Source organism: Odocoileus virginianus, chromosome 30, assembly GCF_023699985.2.
Source record: "Odocoileus virginianus isolate 20LAN1187 ecotype Illinois chromosome 30, Ovbor_1.2, whole genome shotgun sequence".
Lineage (NCBI taxonomy): Eukaryota > Metazoa > Chordata > Mammalia > Artiodactyla > Cervidae > Odocoileus > Odocoileus virginianus.
Genome location: NC_069703.1, coordinates 17,628,466 through 17,653,440, shown reverse-complemented (window position 1 = coordinate 17,653,440; position 24,975 = coordinate 17,628,466). Strand labels below are relative to the sequence as shown.

At 36.4% G+C, this 24,975-nt stretch overlaps 1 protein-coding gene across 2 annotated transcripts in view; it reads right to left on the bottom strand.

The window, feature by feature from the left end:
- The window catches only part of SPAG16 (sperm associated antigen 16), a 968,306-nt gene that overhangs the window by 812,650 nt on the left and 130,681 nt on the right, over nt 1-24,975 (bottom strand). For both annotated transcript variants that reach the window (XM_070458611.1, XM_070458612.1), the window contains exon 10: nt 1,843-1,970. In XM_070458611.1, coding sequence (XP_070314712.1) covers nt 1,843-1,970 — 128 coding nt within the window. The remainder of the gene's footprint in view (nt 1-1,842; nt 1,971-24,975) is intronic.

The window sequence follows — 24,975 nt, the reverse complement described above, 5'->3', positions numbered from 1 at the left end:
TCCCATGTTTTCTTTTCCTCGTTTTCATTTAGTAAAAGCTTCTCTCTTAACCTTCACATAATCACTGGTCACTGTAGGCTGTGCTTACAGTACCTAGACTGTTCAGAGATCCCAGACTGTGTACTAGCAGACTAGCACAGGCTGTTCCTACCAGCTGAGGTCCAGGATCACAAAGCATCAAAGGAGTTTGTTACTCACCCCTCAAAAACCTGTTGTGTTTGCTACTGTGAAATAATTAAAAATTAATCAAGGTGATGAAATATGAGTGTGATAAGCAGAACTGCTATCAATGAAAATTAATGCTGTGGAAAAGTGAGAAGATCATCTGAGTGTCTCAAGCTCTTGTTTTAGATTATGGAAATTACAAAATTGAACTTGTTAATGATGCATTATTGGAAAGAAATATGATGTAGAATTCCAATCAACAGTCACTTAATCAAAGAAAAAGTCATGACCTTACATCAAAAGACTGGGATGTTGAGTGCAGATGAACTGTTTTAAGTTGAAATAGACTACTTAAGGAATGAATGTATCATTATTATAGTTCTTTTTAATAACAAACCTTTTCAATTCATTAACCTACAGGTTTTGATCATGACAGATAAGATCATATCCACTGTGCTCATAAGCAGGGTACCATAGACAGTATTCTTGGTACATGCAAATAATCAAACAAATGGGTCTTTGAAAGTAAATTCCACATAAGGTCATCCAGAGCAAATGAAAACCTCATCACAGGTAAGTGTACGTTATTAGAGTTGGTTAACATTCTCTTCTGAGACATTTGTCCTCATTAAACATAACAGGGGCTTCCCTGGTGGCTCAGTTGGTAGAGTCTGCCTGCAGTGTGGAGACCCAGGTTCCATCCCTGAGTGGGGGAGATTCCCTGGAGAAAAAAAGGCAACCCACTCCACTCTTCTTGCTTGGAGAATCCCATGGACAGAGGAGCCTGGTGGGCTACAGTCCATGGAGCCACAAAGAGTTGGACACCACTGATTGACTAACACTTTCACTTTTCATTTTCTTTCAAACATAACAGGAGTTATTATGACAAACATGTTTGTCAAGTATTTTTGTACAAATCCTAGAGTTCTTAAAGGTCAATAATAAACTTGGGATTATATGAACAAATGCAAGAAAACAATATTACTTACCCAAACTGTAATCAAAATGATATATCTATGATTATTTACAAAAGCTGACCACTTAGTAAGAAATTAATCTAGCACAGAAATCTATGATAGGCTGTATATTTATTGATTCTTCACAGAAATATTTTTCTTAAACACTCTGAATAAAAGCAGTGTAAATTTTACAAGATTTTAAACATTTGCTATAAATGTAAATATGCAGATTCATAAAACAGTACATTTTAATAAATACCAAATAATAAGCTTCACTTTCACACTGATGTGATTATGGTTTGCAAAACCATGATCCTCAAAAGAAAACAAAACAATGTGTTAATGAGGAAAAAAAGTACACTGGTAAAATTTTAAGTAAACTAATCAAATGAAATGCATAGTTGCTGAGATCCCATTTTTAAAATAAATCCTACCAATGTCTCTAAAAACAACGTCTGCTTCATTTTAACCAAGAACTGCAACCTCTGCATTAAACATGCACAGTCGTGCACTTAGGCTGCACTGCCACCAAGTGCCTAAACCATTTAGTAACGAGGTTCCTGCAGCAGCTTGAAGCAGATTCTTTCAATGTTATAAGTAGTAATTTCAGACACAGGCTAAGAGCAAACCACTTTGATCATAAACAGGTATGAGAGCATCAAAATTTAGACATGACAATAAAACCTCAAAGGTATTAATAAAACATCAAGAATCCTACCAGCTCACTGGAAGTTCGTGAAGTCTGAATATGTTATTCAGCTTGTAGTCAAATTTTGCTGGACAAAGATTCTCTTTGCCTAAACCCAGGTTTGGATTTGGTTGCATATGTGTAGGAAATTCTGAATCCTAGAGAAAAAATAAAGCAAGGACTCTGTGTAAAATAGACAACTCATTGTACACATTGATACAGTCTTATTTAATATTTTATTAAAAAACAAATGTTACTATTAAATCATTCTTGATTTTAGTTTGAGAAAATATGCAACAAATATAAAATTTTAAATAAGGTATATATCTAATTGCATAAATCTAAACTGCATGTTACATGGTAAAAATTACTTGCAAACATCCCTTTGCTGAATTACAATGAAACACAATATAGCATTTCTTATATATTATTGGTCTATTGTCCTTTTCCAATAAGTTTCCATCCCCAACAGTATTATTTTTGTATTACTTTTGTTCTCTATAGATGGAGAACTGAACATATTTTAATTGGATAACAAAATAACAACATTCACTAACAATTATGGTTTTCTTTACATCTGAGGACACTGGGATAATTTAAAGTTACTTACTAAAGATAAAAGATTTCTGTCATAATCATTTTAAATTTCACATACATTAGAATCCACATATGCCATGTATTGGTCACTTCCCTCTAAAATGATGAAAAAGATCATTTTCAGTCCCTGAGAAAGCAGTCTCTCCTCAGTGGAAAGAAGACATCCTATGAATAGCACTTGAAAGTAAAGTGTTAGTCATTCAGTCATGTCTGACTCTTTGTGACCCCATGAACTATAGCCCACAGGCTCCTCTGTCCATGGAATTCTTCAGAAAAGAATACTGGAGTGGGTTGCCATTTCCTTCTCCAAGGGATCTTCCTGACCCAGGAATTGAACCTGGGTCTCCTGCACTGCAGGCAGACTTTTTACCAACTGAGCCACCAGATGGATGGATCAATTGTTCAACTCTACAGAAAAAGGAACTGATCAGTCCTTAACACTTAAAAATTGCCTTTAAAAGAGGGAGACACATTAGTTGTTTGCACATTCATTCATTTATTCAAAAGGTATTTTGGAGTACTACTTTATTCCAAACATTATTCTAGGTATGGGGAATCCATTAATGAACAAAGCAGATAAAAAGACTTGCCCTGTGAAGGTTACATTGTAACAGATTATTTAATATATTCTCAGAGTTTGGAAAATTACAAAGACAATTTTAATAAATGAAGTATCTTTCTGATCATGAAAGCAATATATTAATACATTATTTTAGAAATTTTATGCATTTTATAATATTACAAAGAAAAAAATTAAGCTTTTTTTACTACCAGATTAATTACTATTAGATTCCCTGGTAGCTCTGAGAATCTTTCTGAGTGATAATAATTAGTGTCATCACTTCGGTTTACCAACTTGTCTGTCTCTGTATCTCGGTTTTTATGAAATTGCAACCATGTTCTACTATCCACTCTCCATCTTTCATATTTAACATTACTGCATTTTCACAGTAGTCTATTTTGAAAGAACACAAATGCCACATTTTACTTAAAATAAGCTATATTTGTTTCCCATATGATTATCAATGCTATGAATGTGGTTTTCTATCTATAAATCTCCACTTTACTGAATGCATCCTTAAAGCACAGTTTAGAAGTGTAAGTAAATAATCATCCAAAGAAAATATATTTTTTAAAAAAACATGATACCCTTTCACAGATTCCTCTTTAGAATTATTACATGAATTCATACCCCTGCCAGTTATATAATAATATATACAATGCACCACATATCTTTGTTATGGACCCACTCACACAAGTATTTCTTTCTTTGGGAAATATTTATTATTGTCTATGTAAGGACAGGCATTGGCTTCAGATCTTACAATATATCACTGACCAAAACAGACAAAATTGCCTCCCTTGTGGAGACTGCATTCAATCATGATGACACCATGAGCAATAAAATAATAAATATATAAATTATTAGAATCAATGTATGACAAAAATCACTATAATATTGTAAAGTAATTAGCCTCCAACTAATAAAAATAAATGGAAAAAAAATCTGAAAAAAATGTTGCTAATTCATACATAAAACTATTTCATTGGTATTTCACCAATTGATTAGATTGGCTATTTTTCCTATTTTTTGTACTTCATTTTTCCTCAGATGTGTGTATATGCCTTCTGCCTATTTCCCTATTATTGTGATGGTACTTCATTTTAATAATATTGCCTGGGATGGAAATGCAGGAAAGGTAAATTATTATGTTGGAAAATACAGCAAGGTGGTGGGAATCTGATCTTAGTATACTTTATGATTACGTGGAAATATCTAGAACCAGAAACTTATTATTTACAGCAATTTGTATAAGCACTGTTCAATCATTAGTAAAACTAATACAATAAGGCATTTAAGCCTAATCAACTAATTTTAATAAAACCTAATCAACTACAACCTGTTTGATAAAGCTGAGAAGAATCTAGGGAAAGATTTACAAGAGCAGTGAAGGCATAATAATAGCAACCCTATTTCAATACAGATATGGAGAATCCCATGGACGGAGGAGCCTGGTGGGCTGCCGTCTATGGGGTCGCAGAGTCGGACACGACTGAAGGGGCGGCAGCAGCAGCAGCAGAGGCAAAACATAAGATACTTTATAACCCAGGCTGTATCCTGAAACATTCCAGGAGGCAATAGCAGGCAGGGGACAGTCAATTAGCAGGCAGGGTCAGAGAGGTAAATGCAGGATACATAAATAAGGACAATGCATAGAGGAGAGACGAATGAAAATAAACCTTAAAACTATTTGAAATTATGTGACTATTGTCCTTCCTTTGTACTGACAAGGTACAACTGGAGGGCAAACCTAAACTCAGTAATGGGCCTTGAGAGGTCAGTGGTTCTCAACTCAGTAGTGTTGAAATCACCACGTAGCTTTTTTAAAAATACCAATATCACCAACCCCTACTCCAGCCCAATTAAGTAATAATGCCTGAAAGTGAGGCTCTGACACTGGCATCTGTTTTATGTTAAAGCTCTCCATGCGAAAAAAAGTAGTGATTGATAATTGTGACTTTTCCTCACAATTCAGTTTCACCACATACTAGTATGTGAATTTAGTCAAGCTACTCACCAAGCTTTCTAAGCTGTATTTTCCCACATGTAAAATACAACCCAAATCATACTGAATTCATTGACTGTTTTGAGGATTAAATGAGATAATCTCTGTAGAGCACCCATCACATGCTTGGTATCTAATAAATCTGAGAGGGTAATAGGCAGGAAGGCCAGGGGTCTCCAAACAGAGGAAATAGGCTTAAGTGCCAGACATTTTCATCTCTCTTAAGTGGCAGGAGGAAACAAACCAGCAATAGGTTTTTCCTTCTCTATACAATTTTAAAAGGAGGTTTCTCTTAAAATGCTGTGTTGCCATGACACCTGGTCTCACCTAAAGCTAACTATTCTCAAACCTTGAGTTAACCAATACATTTCTTTTTCTTATGGAAATGTTTATCTTAAGATATGTTAATGTACCCCAGACTCTAAGTTTCGCCAAATGGCCCAACCTACTTACTCAGGTATTGTTCCCCTAAGCTATGTAAACAAAACTATTTGTTTGGTAATCTGCCCTTCTACAAGATTCAAGTCAATCATTTTATGGCCAGGGATCTGGTGCCATTCTAAATTCTAAAACATTCCTTTCTTTTCATTAACAGACTTTGAGTGACTATATAACTTACAGCTAAAGACTAGGAGGGGGGGTATTCTTTCTGCCCCCTTCTGGTGCCTATGTCAGAAGCTTTCTCTATCTCCTTTCTACTTTAATAAAACTTTATTACACAAAAGCTTTGAGCGATCCAGCCTCGTCTCTGGCCCCAGATTGAATTTGTCTCCTCCGGAGGCCAAGAATCCCAGCGTCTTATCGTTCAGCAACAACCTTTCAAATCCTTAATAAACATCAGCTATTTCTGTGTTTATTTGTATTATTGCTGCAATTGTGGCACATGTTAGTCTCAACTGGCAAGTAAATTCATTGAGTCATTTCATACCTTACTTATTTATTATAAAATACTTTCTCTTAATCAAATCTCAGGTTTCATTTCTTCTGGCATGCTGATTACAGAACAGTTTCCTATGCTCCAACCTGTCAGAATTCAGCCCCATATCTGGCTAACTGCTGGCTCTCTTTGTCCCAGGATCAGTAATAATGGAGTACTCTTGCTTCACTGACCAGCCAGTTGATATTATTGCAGCCTTACTGCTTATATTCACAGGACGAAAGACCAAATGGGTAACTTTCTCTCCATTTCAGTGATATACCAGTTAGGTATCCCCTGTATCTATCCTGATTGGGAAGCCAATTATCTATTTGGCCTCCTTCCACATGAGTCTCTTGGGGTACCAAGGCCCCACATCTATGCCATTTAACTTCTGTCTGCTTCTCTGTCTTGTTTATCGCTTTCCATTGAGCAACAATCTTGAATCTGAAGCTCAAAATTATTCACTCAGGCATTCACTTAAAACATTTGAGTGTTTACTTCATCTCAGGCATTAGTTTAATTTTACCAGACCACAAATATAAGTGGAATACACTCCTTCCCTTGCAAGGACTCAGTCTCAAGAAGGAATAGTATAAATGAAAAGGACAGCTAGAGTAGAGATACGTAGATGATATTAAGGTGAAGAAATATGCAAAAAACTATAGGAATGAATTAGATAAGGTTATCATACTGCATATATTGTGATTTACATTGATAGACAATAGAGGTAGATAGGTAATGCATATAAAGCTAAATGGGAAAAGGGAACTATAAAGAGATCATATTACTATAAATGTACTACAATTATAAAAGTAGTAATGTTCATATAAGCAATTAATGAACAGAAGGTATAAAAGAAAAACATTTCATTAAATCTAGCAACAATAAAACACACAATACCTCATAGAACACTAATACAAAACTCAGTAAGTCTCAAGAAAAACATACTTAATTCAGAGATATAAAACAGGAATTGATTTAATATAGATATCCCATGGACTCAAGAAGTCTATTAACAAAGTTCTTGAGAAGTTTGATTTAAATATTTAATACATTTCAAATAAAAACTTCACTGTGAATTTTCAGGAGCCTTAGAAAATTATTCTAAAATTAATCTGGAACAACAAACCAGACAAAATTGTTTTGACATTTATAATATCTCCATTTTACACTTGAGAAGAAACACTCATAGTAATTAATACAAATACAAGCAACCAGTCTAAGTCTCAGTTCAGTTCAGTTATTCAGTTGTGTCTGACTCTTTGCAGCCCCATGGACTGCAGCACTCCAGGCTTCCCTGTCCACACCAACTCCTGGAGCTTGATCAAACTCACATCCATCGAGTCAGTGATGCCATCCAACCATCTCATCCTCTGTTGTCCCCTTTCCTTCTGCCTTCACTCTTTCCCAGCATCAGGGTCTTTTCAAATGTGTCAGCTCTTTATATCAGGTGGTCAAAGTATTGGAGTTTCTTCTTCAGCATCTGTCCTTCCAATGAATATTCAGGACTGATTTCCTTTAGGATGGACTGGTTGGATCTCCTTGCTGTCCAAGGGACTCTCAAAGGTCTTCTCCAACACCACATTTCAAAAGCATCAATTCTTTAGTGCTCAACTTCCTTTATAGTCCAACTCTCACATCCATACGTGACGACTGGAAAAACGATAGCCTTGACTAGACGACCTTTGTTGGCAAAGTAATGTCTCTGCTTTTTAATATGCTATCTAGGTTGGTCATCACTTTTTTCCAAGCAGCAAGCATCTTTTAATTTCATGGCTGCAGTCACCATCTGCAGTGATTCTGGAGCCCCCCAAAATAAAGACTGTCACTGTTTCCATTGCTTCCCCATCTATTTGCCATGAAGTGATGGAACGAGATGCCATGATCTTAGTTTTCTGAATGTTGAGCTTTAAGACAAATTTTTCACTCTTCTCTTTCATTTTCATCAAGAGGCTCTTAGTTCTTCTTTACTTTCTACCATAAGGGTAGTGTCATCTGCATATCTGAGGTTATTGATGTTTCTACTGACAATCTTAATTCGAGCTTGTGCTTCATCCAGTCCAGCATTTTTCATGATATACTCTGCATATAAGTTAAATAAGCAGTGTGACAATATATAGCCTTGACATACTCCTTTCTGGATTTGGAACCAGTCTGTTTTTCCATGTCCAGTTCTAACTGTTGCTTCTTGACCTGCATGCAGATTTCTCAGGAGGCATGTCAGGTGGCCTGGTAGTCCCATATCTTGAAGAATTTTCCACACTTTGTTGTGATCCACACAGTCAAAGGCTTTGGCATAGTCAATAAAGCAGAAGTAGACAATTTTCTGGAACTCCATTGCTTTCTTGATGATCCAACAGACGTTGGCAATTTGATCTCTGGTTCCCCTGCCTTTTCTAAATCCAGCTTGAACATCTTGAAGTTTACAATTCACGTACCATTGAAGCCTGGCTTGGAGAATTTTGAGCATTACTTTGTGAGCATGTGAAATGAGTGTGATTGTGTGGTAGTTTGACGATTCTTTGCCATCTGAACTTTTTCAGTCCTGTGGCTACTGCTGAGTTTTTCAAATTTTCTGGCATATTGACTGCAGCACTTTCACAGCATCATCTTTTAGGATTTGAAATAACTCAACTGGAATTCCATCACATCCACTAGCTTTGTTCGTAGTGAATGCTTCCTAATGCCCACTTGACTTCACATTCCAGGATGTCTGGCTCTAGGTGAGTGATCACACCATCATGATTATCTGGGTCGTGAAGATATTTTTTTTGTATAGTTCTTCTGTGTATTCTTGCCACCTCTTCTTAATATCTTTTGCTTCTGTTAGGTCCATACCATTTCTGTCCTTTATTGTGCCCATCTTTGCATGAAAATTTCTCTTGGTATCTCTAATTTTCTTGAAGAGGTCTCTAGTCTTCCCCATTCTATTGTTTTCCTTTATTTCTTTGCATTGATCACTGAGGAAGGCTTTCTTATCTCTCCTTGCTACTCTTTGGAACTCTGCATTCAAATGGTTATATCTTTCCTTCTCTCCTTTGCCTTTAGCTTCTCTTCTTTTCATAGCTATTTGCAAGGCCTCCTCAGACAACCATTTTGCCTTTGTGCATTTCTTTTTCATGGGGATGATCTTGATCACTGCCTCATGTACAAGGTCACAAACCTCCGTCCATAGTTCATCAGGCACTCTGTCCATCAGATCTAATCCCTTGAATCTATTTCTCACTTCCACTGTATAATCTTAAGGAATTTGATTTAGGTCATACCTGAATGGTTAGTGGTTTTCCCTACTTTCTTCAAGTTAAGTCTGAATTTTGCCAGAAGGAGTTCATGATCTGAGCCACAGTCAGCTACCAGTCTTGTCTTTGCTAACTATATAGAGCTTCTCCATCTTTGGCTGCAAAGAATATAATCAACCTGATTTTGGTATTGACCATACTGTGATGTCCATGTGTAGAGTTTTCTCTTGTGTTGTTGGAAGAGGGTGTTTGCTATGACCAGTGCCTTCTCTTGGCAGAACTCTATTAGCCTTTGCCCTGCTTCATTGTGTACTCCAAGGCCAAATTTTCCTGTTACTCCAAATATTTCTTGATGCCCTACTTTTGCATTCCAGTCCCCTATAATGAAAAGGACATCTTTGGGGGGTGTTAGTTCTAGAAGGTCTTATAGGTCTTCATAGAACTATCCAACTTCAGCTTCTTCAACATTACTGGTCAGGGCATAGACCTGGATTACTGTGATATTGAATGGATTGCCTTGGAAATGAACAGAGATCATTTTGCCATTTTTGAGATTGCATCTAAGTACTGCATTTTGGACTCTTTTGTTGACTATGATGGCTACTTCATTTCTTCTAAGGGATTCTTGCCCACAGTAGTAGATATAATGGTCCAAGTCTAAATGTCTCCAAATCTAACAAGTTTTCAAGTATTACAAAATGATGCCTAAGCAAGAATGGAATATTTCTTTAATCAATTATCAAATTGAATAAAGATATAAGTTTTTTAATGTAATAATGAAAACTGTTGGATAAGATATGGAAAACATTTCTTCACGTGGGATGACTATAAACTGACTTGACATTTTCAAAGAAATATCAATCAAAATAAAAACTGACTTGGCAATTCCACATCTCGGAATTTCTCTTATGGATAATCTCTCAATGTTTCACCAAATTATATACACAAGCTTTCTTTTTCATGTGTGATTTTGTTTTTGTGGTTTGCTTTTATTTGCTAATATGCTGCATTTCTTACAATTTTAGATATTAAGGACAACTTAATTGTGCATCAATACCTTGATTTATTGTAAAAATTATGGAACTATTCTGCTATACCATCTTTAAGTAGACTGAAGTACATTCAGTACTGTTATAACCCTAAGGCCCAGTTGTTAAAATACTGAAAAATGTCTGTACTACTTGGAAAACAGCCGATACCCAAAGCATATACTCTATATTCCTCTTATACCCACACTCTATTTCCTTCTTTAGGTACATCCCCTGACCCAATTTGTTTATAATATTGCCCTAATTACAGTGATTTTTGCCACACCTGGGGCTCCAGAACCACTCTCCCATACTACATCCAGCATCTATTCTGATTCATCAGTTCCCATGCTTTAATGTGGACTTGTCAAACACTTTGAATATCACTCTAAATTTATATGTACTTATGCAAAATTAACTCTATATTACTAACTTGAAAATGTATAGAATGGCATATTAAAATCATTCCATTTTTATAAAATAAACAAAGGATCTACACAGGTAAGGCCTAATGTATTGTGACAGATTTTTTAGAGAGAGAGAACAAGAATCTTAATAGTGGTCATGGGGAAGAGATCAAGATGAAAGAGCAGGAAAATGTGGAGCTCACCAATCCCCACGCATGCATGCATGCAAAGCCACTTCAGTAGTGTCTGACTCTGTGCGACCCTATGGACAGCAGCCCACCAGCTCCTCTGTCCACAGGATTCTCTAGGCAAGAATAATGGAGTGGGTTGCCATTTCCTTCTCTAATGCATGAAAGGGAAGTGAAAGTGACGTCGCTCAGTCATGTCTGACTCAGCGACCTCCCAGGCTCCTCCATCCATGGGATTTTCCAGGCAAGAGTACTGGAGTGGGGTGCCATTGCCTTCTCCAACCCACATGAACACATTCAAAAATCAACAACGTGGAACAATTCTCACTGAAAACAGAGATCAGAAGAAGACGCACAAGTAGGCAGGCAGGAAGGGAGGAGAAGCAATTAGACTGGCACTGAACTCCTAGGAGGGGACACAGAGGAGGATGGGACGACAAGGGCTGGACAACCCTTCCTAGGGGGTGGGCGGTAGAATCCCCATCTTGGGTGTGTGACACCAAGGTACACTTAGCTGGTTTGAAAACCAGTGGGACTGACCATGGAGCTGTAAGAAAGCTAGACTCTGCTTGTGAAGAGTGCACACATGCTTGCTCAGACCCAAAACAAGGCCAAGGAAGCAGACTGAAACTACCCAGCAGTCAGTTTCCCACAACTGTCCCAGCATGCTTGGTGGGAATCTAAATTGCCATAGTCACTATGGAAAACATTTTGGGGAGGTTCCTTGAAATATTGAAAATAAAACAACCATATGATCTAGAATTTCTTTGAAAACAAAAATATTAAAAAAAGATACCTGCACTCTCATGTTTATAATAGCATTATTTACAATAGTCAAGATATGAAAACAACTTAATTGTCCAGCAACAGATGAATGAATAAAGAAGATGTGGTAGGCTTCCTTGGTGGCACAGATGGTAGAGAATCTGTCTACAATGCAAGAGACCTGGGTTCAATTCCTGGTTTGGGAAGATCCCCTGGAGAATTGAATGCAATTGTACTCCCAGTATTCTTACATGGAGAGTTCCATGGACTGAGGAACCTGGCAGGCAACAGTCTAGTGGATCACAAAGAGTCAATCAGACACAACTGAGTGATTAACAATGGAATATTGCTTGGTCATAAAGAAGAATGAACTATTTCCATAAAAATAAATGACATATTTGAAACAACATAGATGGACCCAGATGTTGTTATGCTTAGTGAGATAAGTCAGATAGGTAAAGAAATGTACTCTATTATCATTTCTATTTGGAATCTAAAAAATAAAACAGATGAATATGATAAAACAGAAACACATTCACATATACAGAACAAACCAGTGGTTACCAGTGGGGAGAGGAAAAGATAGAAGGGAAAAACAAGGGTTGAAAATTAAGAAACATAAATAATAGTATAAAATAAATAAGCTATAAAGATATATTGTACAGTATAGGGAATATAGTCAATGTTTTATAACTTTAAATGGAGTATAACATATAAAAGTATCTAATCACTGCTATGTACCTGAAACCAATATAATATTGCAAATAAACTAGATTTTGATAAAAATATTAAAATTCTTAAGAAGGGGAGGTAGCTGTGAATGTTCACAGCAGCACTATTTATAAGATGTGGAAGCTAAGATATGACTGTTGTTGTTGTTGCTGTTGTTCAGTCACTAAATTATTTGTCTCTTTGAGACACCGTGAATTGTAGCCCACCAGGCTCCTCTGTCCATGGGATTTCCCAGGCGAGAACACCAGAGTGGGTTGACATGTCCTTGCTAAGACATGGAAGCAACCTAAATGTCCATCAATGGGCAAATGTATAAAGAAAATGTGGTATATACATATATGCAATGGAATATTACTCAGCAATAAAAAAGAATGAAATAATGCCATTTGTAGCAATAAGGATAAATCTAGAGATTATCATACTAAGTGAAGTAAGTTAGAAGTAAGTGATACAAATATCAGATGATAACACTTATACATGGAATCTTAAAAATATAATACAAATGAACTTATTTACAAAAGAGAAATAAACTCACAGACACAGAAAAGAAACTTAAAATTACCAAAGAATAAAGCAGAGAAAGGAATAAATTGGGAATTTGGGATTAACAGATTGACACTTCCATGTATAAAATAGATAAACAACAGAGACCTACTGTATAGTACAGAGAACTATATTCAATATCTTGTAATAACCTCTAATGGAAAAAAGCCTGAAAAAGAACGTATCTGAATAAGTTGCTGTATATCTGAAGCACTTGTTATATACTATACTTCAATTTAGAAAAGGAAAAAGTTATATTAAAAAACAATAAAACATTGAAAAAAATTAAAAATAAAATAAGAAGAAGCAGGCAGGAGGCTCAGGATCAGCAAATGGGATGTGATGATGGAAACAGAGTCTACAGTGATGTCCTTTGAAGTTAAAGGAAGGGACCATGTTCCAAGGAATCTAAGTAGCCTGTTTGCAGCTAGAAAAGTCTAGGCCTAACTTACTTACTCAGGTATTGTTCCCCTAATCTATGTAAAGGAAACTATTTGTTGGTATTCTGCCCTTCTACAAGATTCAAGTCAATCGTTTTATTGCCAGGGATGAATTATCTGGTGCCATTCTAAATTTTATGACATTCTTTTCATTAACAGACTGTGAGTGACTATATAACATACAGCTAAAGACTAGGAGGGGGGTACTCTTTTGCCCCATTCTGATGCCTATGTCAGAAGCTTTCTCTATCTCCTTTATACTTTAATAAAACTTTATTACACAAAAGCTCTGAGCGATCCAGCCTCGTCTCTGGCCCCGGATTGAATTCGTCTCCTCCAGAGGCCAAGAATCCCGTGTCTAATCATTCAGCAACAACCTTTCATCATCAATGGATGCAGTAAATCCATTTCTGATTCTGGGAAAGATTGAGGGCAGGAGGAGATGGGGATGACAGAGGATGCAATGGTTGGTTGGCATCACTGACTCAATGGACATGAGTTTGAGGAAACTCCAGAGATGGTAAAGGACAGGGAAGCCTGGCATGCTACAGTCCACATGGTCGCAAAGAACAACAATAACAACAAATAGAGATGAGAGAAAAGGGAAAAGAATTAACTACTTTTAATATTATACTTTTCTTTACTGTTTGAATATTTTATCACATGAATAGTATTTTCTTAACTTTTCAAATAAAGTAATGTATATAAAGTATCTAGTCTACACATATTAAATGCCCTCAAACTTGTGACTAGTATTTTTAAACCATGTCTCAACTGGATATGATATAGTTAAAACCTTAGATTTTAAAAGACTTCAAATAAAACAAGTCTGGTTAATATAGCAGAGACTATTAAGAGTTCTTTTACATTTCCCTACCTCCCTTAAAGTTAAACTGAGTTAAAGTTACAGGGTTCTGAAAAACAGGATGTGAGTAGAAATAATGTTAAGTTGTTTCTAGTCCTAGCCTTTAAACATTCCAACATAGCTCCAGATTTTGTAGTCACCAGATGGATGCCAATATACATAAGTCACTGAATGGAAGAGAGCTATGCAGAGGACTGACACCACCCACAGTTAGTTAGTATGAACCTTAATTGTAAAAAGCACTTTGGGTTTGGGGTCTTACCTCTTGTAGCAGCTAATGTTGCTTACACTGACTAGTACAGATGAAAATTATGATGCTTAATTATGTGTCTACAATTGCAGGCACATAATTAAGGCAGTAAGGCATCGCCTGCAATGCAGAAGACAGGGTAGGTTCGATCCCTGGTTAGGGAAGATCCTTTGGAGAAGGAAACGGCAACCCATTCCAGGACTCTTGCCTGGAGAATTCCATGAACAAATTCCATGCCAGAGGAGCCTGGCAGGCTATATATAGTCCATGGGGTCGCAAAGAGTCAGACATGACTAAGCAACTAACACACACAATTATTTGCCATTTGTATTAATTTTAAAAACTACAAGGTTAAAGGATGAATGTTTTAAAGTAGACATGGCATTAAATGAACACTGCTGTAAAACAAATTTTAATGTGATTTTTCTCTCCTTCTCCTGAACTCCAATGTTGAGAGGAATTTACCAGAAAAACAGAAGTTTGGTTCAGGCTTCTGTGTCCTCATTATTTCATTCATCACTCAAGTAGTCCATTGCCTGCTGACAAACTTCACACATCACTACCTAGGAATGATTGACAGCTGACATTATCTGCAAGACTTGATTTAGCTAATTGACATTCACAGCCTGAGCATAAAAATGAGAGCGAGTCAGGGAAAGCCTTCCCCTTTACTGATGTATTTGCTCTTGCTTGACCTTTATCTGTGTTTGCATTGTGTGGCTTTAGATTGTAGAGAAGATTATACTTGCAAAATGCTGTTTTCACAAGTATTTGGGCATTTTTAGGAATACTGCTAAAACTAATAATTCTTTAAAGTTTCTTCTGTATGTGATTATATCAAACAAATAGTTCTTGTGTATTTAAAAGCTATCCTTGAGTCATTCTTTACTTTGACCCACATCAAGTTAGGCTAAAGTAAAAAGAATAACAAAAATAAAACACACAACCAGTAAATTATCACTTGAGAACTCCTCTCGTTTGCCACATTCTTCAAGTATATTTCTAGATTAACCTACTTATTTGTGACAAATCCTCACAATAGCTCTGCATGTTGGGTATCAACTCTCTTTGACAGATGGACAAAAATAGAGCTCAGGTAGGAGCTGGTCAGTGGAGTGTTTAGCTAACTACTCAGTGGGACCAAGAGTCAGATTCTATCTTTCTGGCCCTAGGGTCTCTATTTCTTCTTTTCCCTATAGCTCCAGTATCTATGCCAGTATTCTTGTGTCTCCAACTGGACTCTGTTAACTAAGATCTATTGATGAAATAAGACTAACTTTTCTTCTAGCTTAAAAGAACCATTTGGCTTAACTATAAACCACAAACAAACAGCTAGCTCCTGAAATTGCTGAGGAGAATGCCATATCTACATGGAATTTTCAAGAAATCATCTTGAGACAGGCTTGGAGGTTAGGAGGAGGTGGATAAAGATGAACATGATGATATTGTATATCACTTTGATTACAACAAGGACATATAAGGATTGTTTCTCATCTTCATTTTATGATGAGTAAAATCAATCTAAAATAATCTAACCTCATTCCCAATGTCATAGATTCTTTAGGTTAAAAACCTCAAATTGAAATCCAAGTTTGTTTGACTCCAAAATCCTTTTCATTTTACCATATTTTTTCAGTTCTTTCAAAAATCCTGTTGATTTAAACCTAAATGAGCTTCCTAAACAAAAAAGAGTAAAGATAATAAACTTTTTTTTTCCCCCTCAGTGGCTTGGTAAAAATTATGAATACTACAGTTGAATAGTATAACTTTGTCCACTCTTCAGTTTTCTGGTATCCTTCTAATTATAATAATTGCAGCACTTTCTGCTCTTTATTCACACCCTCTTTGTGCAGTTTCTAATCTGCTATAAGCCACAAAATACCTTGACCAGATCACTTAAGAATATTTTCTTAACTATGCCAATAAGATTCTGTATGAATAACTTCTACACAGTAGCACAATAATTTTTAATGTAGATTTATGGTAGGATCTCTCTGATGGTTTTGTTGAGGGATAAGTCTATATTTTTGATGAATTAGACTCTAGAATATTCAATATAGATTAATGAATAAAAATTGTGAAAACTAGTTTAACTATTTGGGAACAAAAGGCAGAAAACTGCATCTTATCGTGCTCCCAAATTAATTTCAAATAAAGATCAATGTTAAAATAAAAAGAAATCATGAAAGAACCAGAAATAATATGTAAGTAAATATATGATTTTGGAGTACAGAAGCTCTATCCAAGCATAATATTAAGGAAGAAATTGTGAAGTAAAAACAGTTTTAATGATTACACATTTTTTTAAAATTTCTAATATTAAAAATGTCAAAGGAAAGACTGCAAGGAAAATGCTGCTATTTAAAAGTAATGATATAAAGTACATAAGGATATTTTTAAATAAATCATAAAAACTAAACTCTTGCGGGAAAAAAGAAAAAAGTCTATAGATACACAAATCACCCATAAAGTAGTCATCATACATGTAGAAAGAGTCAGTCTCAATACTTATTTAATAGACACATAACAACAAACGAGGTGTTATTCATTTACAAACTGGTGACCGGCATCTTGAGAAATCTGTATGCAGGTCAGGAAGCAACAGTTAGAACTGGACATGGAACAACAGACTGGTTCCAAATAGGAAAAGGAGTACATCAAGGCTGTATATTGTCACCCTGCTTATTTAACTTATATGCAGGGTACATCATGAGAAATGCTGGGCTGGAAGAAGCACAAGCTGGAATCAAGATTGCCGGGAGAAATATCAACAACCTCGGATATGCAGATGACACCACCCTTATGGCAGAAAGTGAAGAAGAACTAAAGAGCCTCTTGATGAAGGTGAAAGAGAAGAGTGAAAAAGTTGGCTTAAAGCTCAACACTCAGAAAACTAAGATCATGGCATCTGGTCCCACCACTTTGTGGCAAATAGATAGGGAAACAGTGGAAACAGTGGCTGATTTTATTTGGGGGGGGGGGGGGCTCCAAAATCACTGCAGATGGTGATTGCAGCCATGAAATTAAAAGATGCTTGCTCCTTGGAAGGAAAATTATGACCAACCTAGACAGCATATTAAAAAGCAGAGACATCACTTTGTCAACAAAGGTCCATCTAGTCAAGGCTACGGTTTTTCCAGTGGTCATGTATGGATGTGAGAGTTGGACTACAAAGAAAGCTGAGCACTTTGTAGTTCAAAAGCTTTTGAACTGTGGTGTTGGAGAAGACTCAAGAGTCCCATTAACTGCAAGGAGATGCAACCAGTCCATCCTAAAGGAGATCAGTCCTGGGTGTTCATTGGAAGGACTGATGTTGAAGCTGAAACTCCAATACTTTGGCCACCTGATGCAAAGAGCTGACTCATTTGAAAAGACCCTGATGCTGGGAAAGATTGAGGGAAGGAGAAGGCAACGACAGAAGATGAGATGGTTGGATGGCATTACCGACTCAATGGACATAGGTTTGGGTGGACCCTGGGAGTTGGTGATGGACAGGGATGCCTTGCATACTGGGGTTCCTGGGGTTGCAGAGTTGGACACGACTGAGTGACTGAACTGAACTGAAACTATACTTTTAAATGAGAAATTGTTGAGGTACTCTCACACACAGCAAGCAGAAATATAAATTTATACAAAGTAATTTTTAGCAGGAAATTTGATGCTATGTATAAAATTTATTAATAAATGATCAAATAACTTTTATCAATAAGCCTATTTCTAAAAATGTACTAGGAAAATATTCAGATCAACATGCTAAGGTGTACATATAAAAATATCCATGGACCATTATTTATTATAGTGAAGTACTAAAAACACCTAAATTTTTAAAAAGGGGCGACTAGTTAATTGAAGAATACTGTGTATCTAGGTAATGGGACCATATTTAGCTATAAATAATTATATTCACAAAGAATATTTATGAAATACAAGGAATCCACTTAATATAGAGGACATATGTATAATATACCTTCATATGCATATGCGTAAGGAAAAAGAAAATGTGTCAAAATATTAATGGTAACCAACTCTGTGTGCTGCCTATTTTGTCTTCATTTCACATTTTCAACTTTTTCTAGAAGGAACTGAAGTTACTTTTAACACTTGGAAAACCACTATATTAAGTACATATATGATACAGAAATAATACAGGAAAGGATGACACATCTCTGCCCTCTTGAACTTGGGTGTGCCATGTGATTTACCTGACCAATGAAATGTGAAACAAAGCCACATGTGGTACTTCTGGGTACCAGCTTGAAATGCCAGATTAAGATCTGCTACTCCTTTGGTCCCTTTCCCCAATTCATGAAAGTGATGACAAGAGCTTCTTCACTGGCCTGTATTCCTAAGTGATGATGATTAGTGGAGCCTCTTTGCTGAAGCAAAATGGTCATGTCATGTATGTGAGATAACTTGTTTTTGTGTTTTAAGCCACCGAGATATTTGAGTTGGGGTGTGGGTGTGTGTGTGCACATGCATGTGTGTGCACAAAGACACACACGGTAAACATGACCACACACACTGAGATATTTGGACTGTCTGATTGTTTCTACCCATTACCAAGTCAAGCTATTACAGTTTTAATCTGCAACTGAAGTAACCATTTCAGTAATACTCTTCATGTACAAAAAACAACACTATGACAGCCTTTCTAAACTTATGTTTTTAAACGCAAAGAATGAAGTCTACATGCCTCTCTTGCACAGACCATTTCTGAGAAATGGCAATAATGATCCTATTCATGTGTGTTCTCTTAGCAAAAATTTCCCTTCTAGGAAAGTCATAAATAACTTCATTTACCATGCCCATTTCTGGAGGGCAGCCAGCTGGCACGGGTCCTGTTACTGGCACAGAGAGCACACAGCTGGGTTGCTTATGGTCCTGTCTCATTGGAAGGCATCCTAGTGGCTCCCAGAGTTCCCAGGAGCCTAAGCAGATGCTGAACAAAATACAAGCAGGATTTACAGGTGTCAAAGGGTCACTCACACAGTATCTAGCAATTTCTTTATGTACAGCTATTTAAACAGAGATGTTTATTTTCTCAATGACTAAATCAGATCAGTTCACTACTGTAAGCAAACGGTTATAATATCCTTTAAAATCCTATCTGACACAAAATATAAGCAATTAAATGAAAGATGACAAAAATCAATGAATTGGATATTTTCCAATAAAGGACATAATCAACTTAGGTTTGTACAATAAGGCAGTTCTCCACCAGCAGTTTTATTTGAAAATGAATGAAGACTTTCTAAGCTTTTATTAATTCCTCTCACTTAGCCACATGTAAACTGATAGACCTGGACATTTGAATGACTTTTGGATTTTATTCCTCTCATTATAATTTTCATTTAAAAATAAGCAAGTATATAATCTCTATAAAACAGAGATCAAGAATAAGTCATAAAAAGGTTAAATCTGCCCAAAGATATATTTAACCAGCTAGAAATCACTGAATTGGATGACTTGTCTAGTTGCATTAAGAGCATAATATATTCTCTAGATGGCAGGCTTCCAAAAATGAAGAATAATCATGTATTTTTGTCATTGAAATTGCAACATTTACCTCAGTTCTCTTATGCTGACTTTAATGCTGTTTAATTAAGGATTGTAATTTAATAAAAAATATTAACTCATTCAATTTTTAATTTTGAGAAAACATTATAGAATTATTCAGTTTTTGCACTATGGAATGATAATGAGTACTAAAGATTTAGTGACTCTAAAAATGCACCTACTGATTTACAATGACCAGCAGTAGCACTCTATATATATGATTTTTAAAGCCACTATGCACTGATATTTTAATAATACCTTTCAGAGGTATTCTGACTCAACTTCTACCTTTTAACTTCTAGTCATGCCTATATAGGTCAAATTTACTATGTACTCCTAAAAAAGTCAAAGAGTAGCTAGCAATAATTCAAGATAACCTATGTTTCAAAGATTTCAAACATTTGTCCTCTGGTCAAAATTAGTTTAATCACTTTCCCAAAAGGTTGTGTCATTCCTATTTGTGTGTTCCTGCAACATTAACAAGCACATGCAATGGATTGCAACACATTAATCTACAGCCAGGTAATTTTCAGCAGAGAGAGACAACCAGAAGGGAGCAAGTTCTCTGAATGGGATTTATCCTGATACAATAATTAGACTTGTTCTTGCACTACAGACCAATTAATTCCAAACTCAAGGGAATCACAGTCTTTTGGACAGAAAATGGCATTTGAATAAGATTGTGGTGAACAATATGCATTAATATAAAAAGAATTTGACTTTGGGAAAATCAACTAGTACTTCAGATATTTTTGGACACAAAGAGAGTTTAAAAATAAGAAACCCAAATGCATGTGAAAACACACATGCAATAAAGAAGGAAAGATGGAAAAAAGTGAATGGTAGAAAACCACGAAGGAATAGGAAGACCAGATAAAACACTGGACTTTTGCAGACACTGAAGGCATTGAAATTTTGGGGCAAAAAAATGCAATTCAAAAAAATACATTACAGTTTTCAACAAAAATACACTGTTTTAAATCATTCAATAGGTGTTACACCCTATATATAAAAATAAACATCTAAATTTTATGTATTTCTCCTCAAAGCAGACAGCTGTCTGCTGTCACCCTGTTTTTTTAAACCTACACATGGAGCACATCATGAGAAATGCCAGGATGGATGAGTTACAAGCTGGAATCAAGGTAGGCAGGAGAAATATCAACAACCTCAGATATGTAGATGATACCACTCTAAGGGCAGAAAGAGAAAAGGAACTAAAGAACCTCTTGATGAGGGTGAAGGAAGAGCGTGAAAGAGCCTTAAGACTAAATACTAAAAAACTAAGATCATGGCATCCAGCCCCATTACCGCATGGCAAATAGAAGGGGAAAAGGTGGAAGGAGTGAGAGATTTCCTCTTCTTGGGCTTCAAAATCACTATGGATGATGACTGCAGCCATGAAATCAGAAGACAATTGCTTTTTGGCAGGAAAGCAATGACAAACCTAGACAGTATGCTGAAAAGCAGAGATATTAGCCTGTCGACAAAGTCCATATAGACAGGGCTATGATCTTCCCAGTGGCCACTACAGTTGTGAGAGCTGTACTGTAAAGAAGGCAGAATGCCAAAGAATCAGCACCTTCAAAATGTGGTACTGTGAAAGACTCATGAAAGACAGCAAGGAGCTAGAACCAGTCAATCTTAAGGGAGATAAACCCTGAATGTTCACTGGAAGGACTGATGCTGAAAGTGAAGCTCCGGTATTTTGGTTATCTAATGTGAACAGCTGACTCACTGGAACAATCCCTGATGCTGGAAAAGGTTGAAGGCAGAAGGAGAAGAGGGCGTCAAAGGATGAGATGGCTGGACAGATTACTGATGCAATGAACATGAACTTGGGCAAACTATGGGAGGTGGTGAGGGACAGGGAAACCTGGCAGGCTGCAGTCTACGGCATTGCAACTGGGCGACTGAACAACAACCTCACAGCAGATGAGTTTCAGTAATGATGAAAGATGTGGGACAGTCTTCCAGCTGAAAACAAGAAAAAAGACACTAGAAAATATGGTAAAATATTTTTAGGTGTCTTTGAAATCATCTGTGTTTTAAAATATAGTGAGAATAATAGAATTAAGATTCAAGATAAGAAAGATACATGGGGGAGAGCCTAGCATTTGGAGTTCATTTTCTCCTGAAACTTCAGCTGTTGGACAATTTTAACAGAAGAGGCTAAGAAACTGAGACAAGAAGAACTAAAACTGAAGCCAAGAACCAGCCAAGGAGCAAGTTCTGTAAACTTACCAGGCTTCTCACTGAGAATCTGAGTAATGGGAGCGAACTAGAAATAGACTTGACCTTCCAAAGGCCAAAGATAAACTCTGAATCATCTTAATCATAATTGGAATAAGGTGATATGCCAACTGACAGAAGCTCACAAGATGTCAGCATGAATTCTCTTTGGGAAAAGATAATATCACTCTCGAGCTTCAAATCAGACTTCTATTTTTTTTAAAGAAACCCTGTCTGATACTCAAAAATTGAAACAAAAATGGGCAAATGAAACTAAGACAATGTGACCCAAACTCAACATAAATGATGAACATTAAAAACTTACCTACCAGAAATGCATATGATGAAGAAATCAGTCACAGATATTGCAATAATTTCTGAACTAGAAGACAGATCCAAAGGAAAGCACCTGGCTGACAAAGAGAGAGCTTAAATACATGGAAAATAGCATAAGATACAAAGAAAATAAAAGGTAAAAATCATAAAATGTAAATTGTCATACCATTCAATTAGGAATAGAGAGAAAATGGTCAAGAAGCAATAATTGAAGAGATAAAGGTTGAGAATTTTCCAAATCAATAAACATCAAACCACAAATTCAAAACGCATGGCAAACCACATGCAATATAAATAATAAGAAAGCCACACACATGTATATCATAAAGTAACTGCTGAAAATCAAAGATTAAGAGAAAATCATTAAAGAAGCCAGAGGGAATTTCAGGTAAACTGTACTTGAAGGAGGAATAGTAAGAATCACAACCAACCTTTCAACAGAACAAGGGAAGCCAAAGATGATGCAAGAGTATTTTAAAATACTTTAAGATAGTATTTGCCATCCCACCACTGGGTACTCCTGGAGTAGTAAATGGCAACCCACTTCAGTATTCTTCCCTGGAAAATTCCATGGACAGAGGAGCCTGGCAGACTATAGTCCATGGTGTCACAAAGAGTTGGACATGACTGAGCACACACACACACAGTGTACTCAAAATTATCTTTCAAAATTAGAGATAAAATAAAGGCATTTTCAGATAAAATAAACTAAGAGATTTTTTTATGAGTAGGTTTACATTGAAGGAAGTTTTTTAATCTTGAGCTAGAAGGAAAATGATTTCAGAAGGAAATTCAAGGAATGATGAGAAATGAAACAGGTATGTATTTGAGCATACTCAATAAAACTGACTATCTTAACAATAAAAATGAAGACTTGTAGAGTTTCAGTTCAGTTCAGTCCCTCAGTCGTGTCCAACTCATTGCAACCCCATGGACTGCAGACACCAGGCTTCCCTGTCCATCATCAACTCCCAGAGCTTGCTCAAATTCATGTCCATTGAGTTGGTGATGCCATCCAACTGTCTCATCCCCTGTCATCTCCTTGTCCTCCTGCCTTCAATTTTCCCAAGCATCAAGGTCTTTTCAAATGAGTCAGTTCTTTGCATCAGGTGGCCAAAGTATTGGGATTTAAGCTTCAGCATCAGTCCTTCCAATAAATATTCAGGACTGATTTCCTTTAGGATTGACTGGTTTTATCTCCTTGCAGTCCAAGGCACTCTTCAAGAGTCTTCTCCAACACCACAATTCAAAAGCATCAATTGTTATAGAGTTTAAGTACATGAAAATGAAGATATGTGACAACAGTGGAATAGTAAAAAATTAAAGGGAATAAATAAAATTCTAAGATCACAGGAAAAGGTAAAAGTACTCATTTGTATTAGCATTGAAGAGAATAATACTGGAGTAGGTTGCCATTCCTTTCTCCAGGGGATCTTCCTGACCCAGGGATCACCTAGCACTGAAGACAGACTCTTTACCATCTGAGCCAACAGAGAAATCCTGGCAGATGAATAGTGAAAAGGAAAAAATGCAAGTCAAAAAATTTAGGATCCTACAACACCAGGGCTTCCATGGAAAGAGAAATCTGATGGGCTAGAGTTCATAAGGTGGCAAAGAGTCAGAGATGACTGAGTAACTAACACTTTCACAACAGAAAAGAAACCAAATATTAGAGGATACCTAACTCTGTCCACGATTTAAAAAAAAAAAATCTAGAGTAAAGAAACCAGCTTTGATATACAGATAGAAAACGTCACTAGTGAATTAGGAATCTTAGAAACAACCCCAAATCAACAAAAATGAACAGAAGAAAAAAATTGCCACATATAGGGTTATTACACAAAAGTATTAGGAAAAAAAAAAAAAGATTGGTCACATCTGAACTGATGAAAATTCCCCTTCAAAAACAACATGAAACAGAAGAAAATTATATGATACAATTCAAAACAAAGATTCGTCTAGTCAAAACTATAGTTTTTCCAGTAGTCATATGGATGTGAGAGTTGGACTATAAAGAAAGCTGAGCGCAGAAGAATTGATGTTTTTGAACTGTGATGTTAGAGAAGACTCTTGAGAGTCCCTTGGACTGCAAGGAGATTCAAGCAGTCCATCCTAAAGGAAATCAGTCCTGATTATTCATTGCAAGGACTGACGTTAAAGCTGAAACTCCAACACTGGCCACCTGATGCAAAAAACTGACTCATTTGAAAAGACCCTGATGCTGGGAAAGATTGAAGGCAGGAGGAGAAGGGGACAACAGAGGATGAGATGGTTGAATGGCATCAGCAACTCAATGGACATGAGTTTGGGTAGACTCTGGGAGTTGGTGATGGACAGGGAGGCCTGGCGTGCTGCAGTCCATGGAGTCACAAAGAGTCAGACACGACTGAGCGACTGAACTGAACTGAAATACACTCAAAGAAGCACTTGAAAGAAAAGTATCTTGGATTGGAAATTCAAAAGTTAAAAACAGAAATGAACCAAACTAAGAAGAAATAA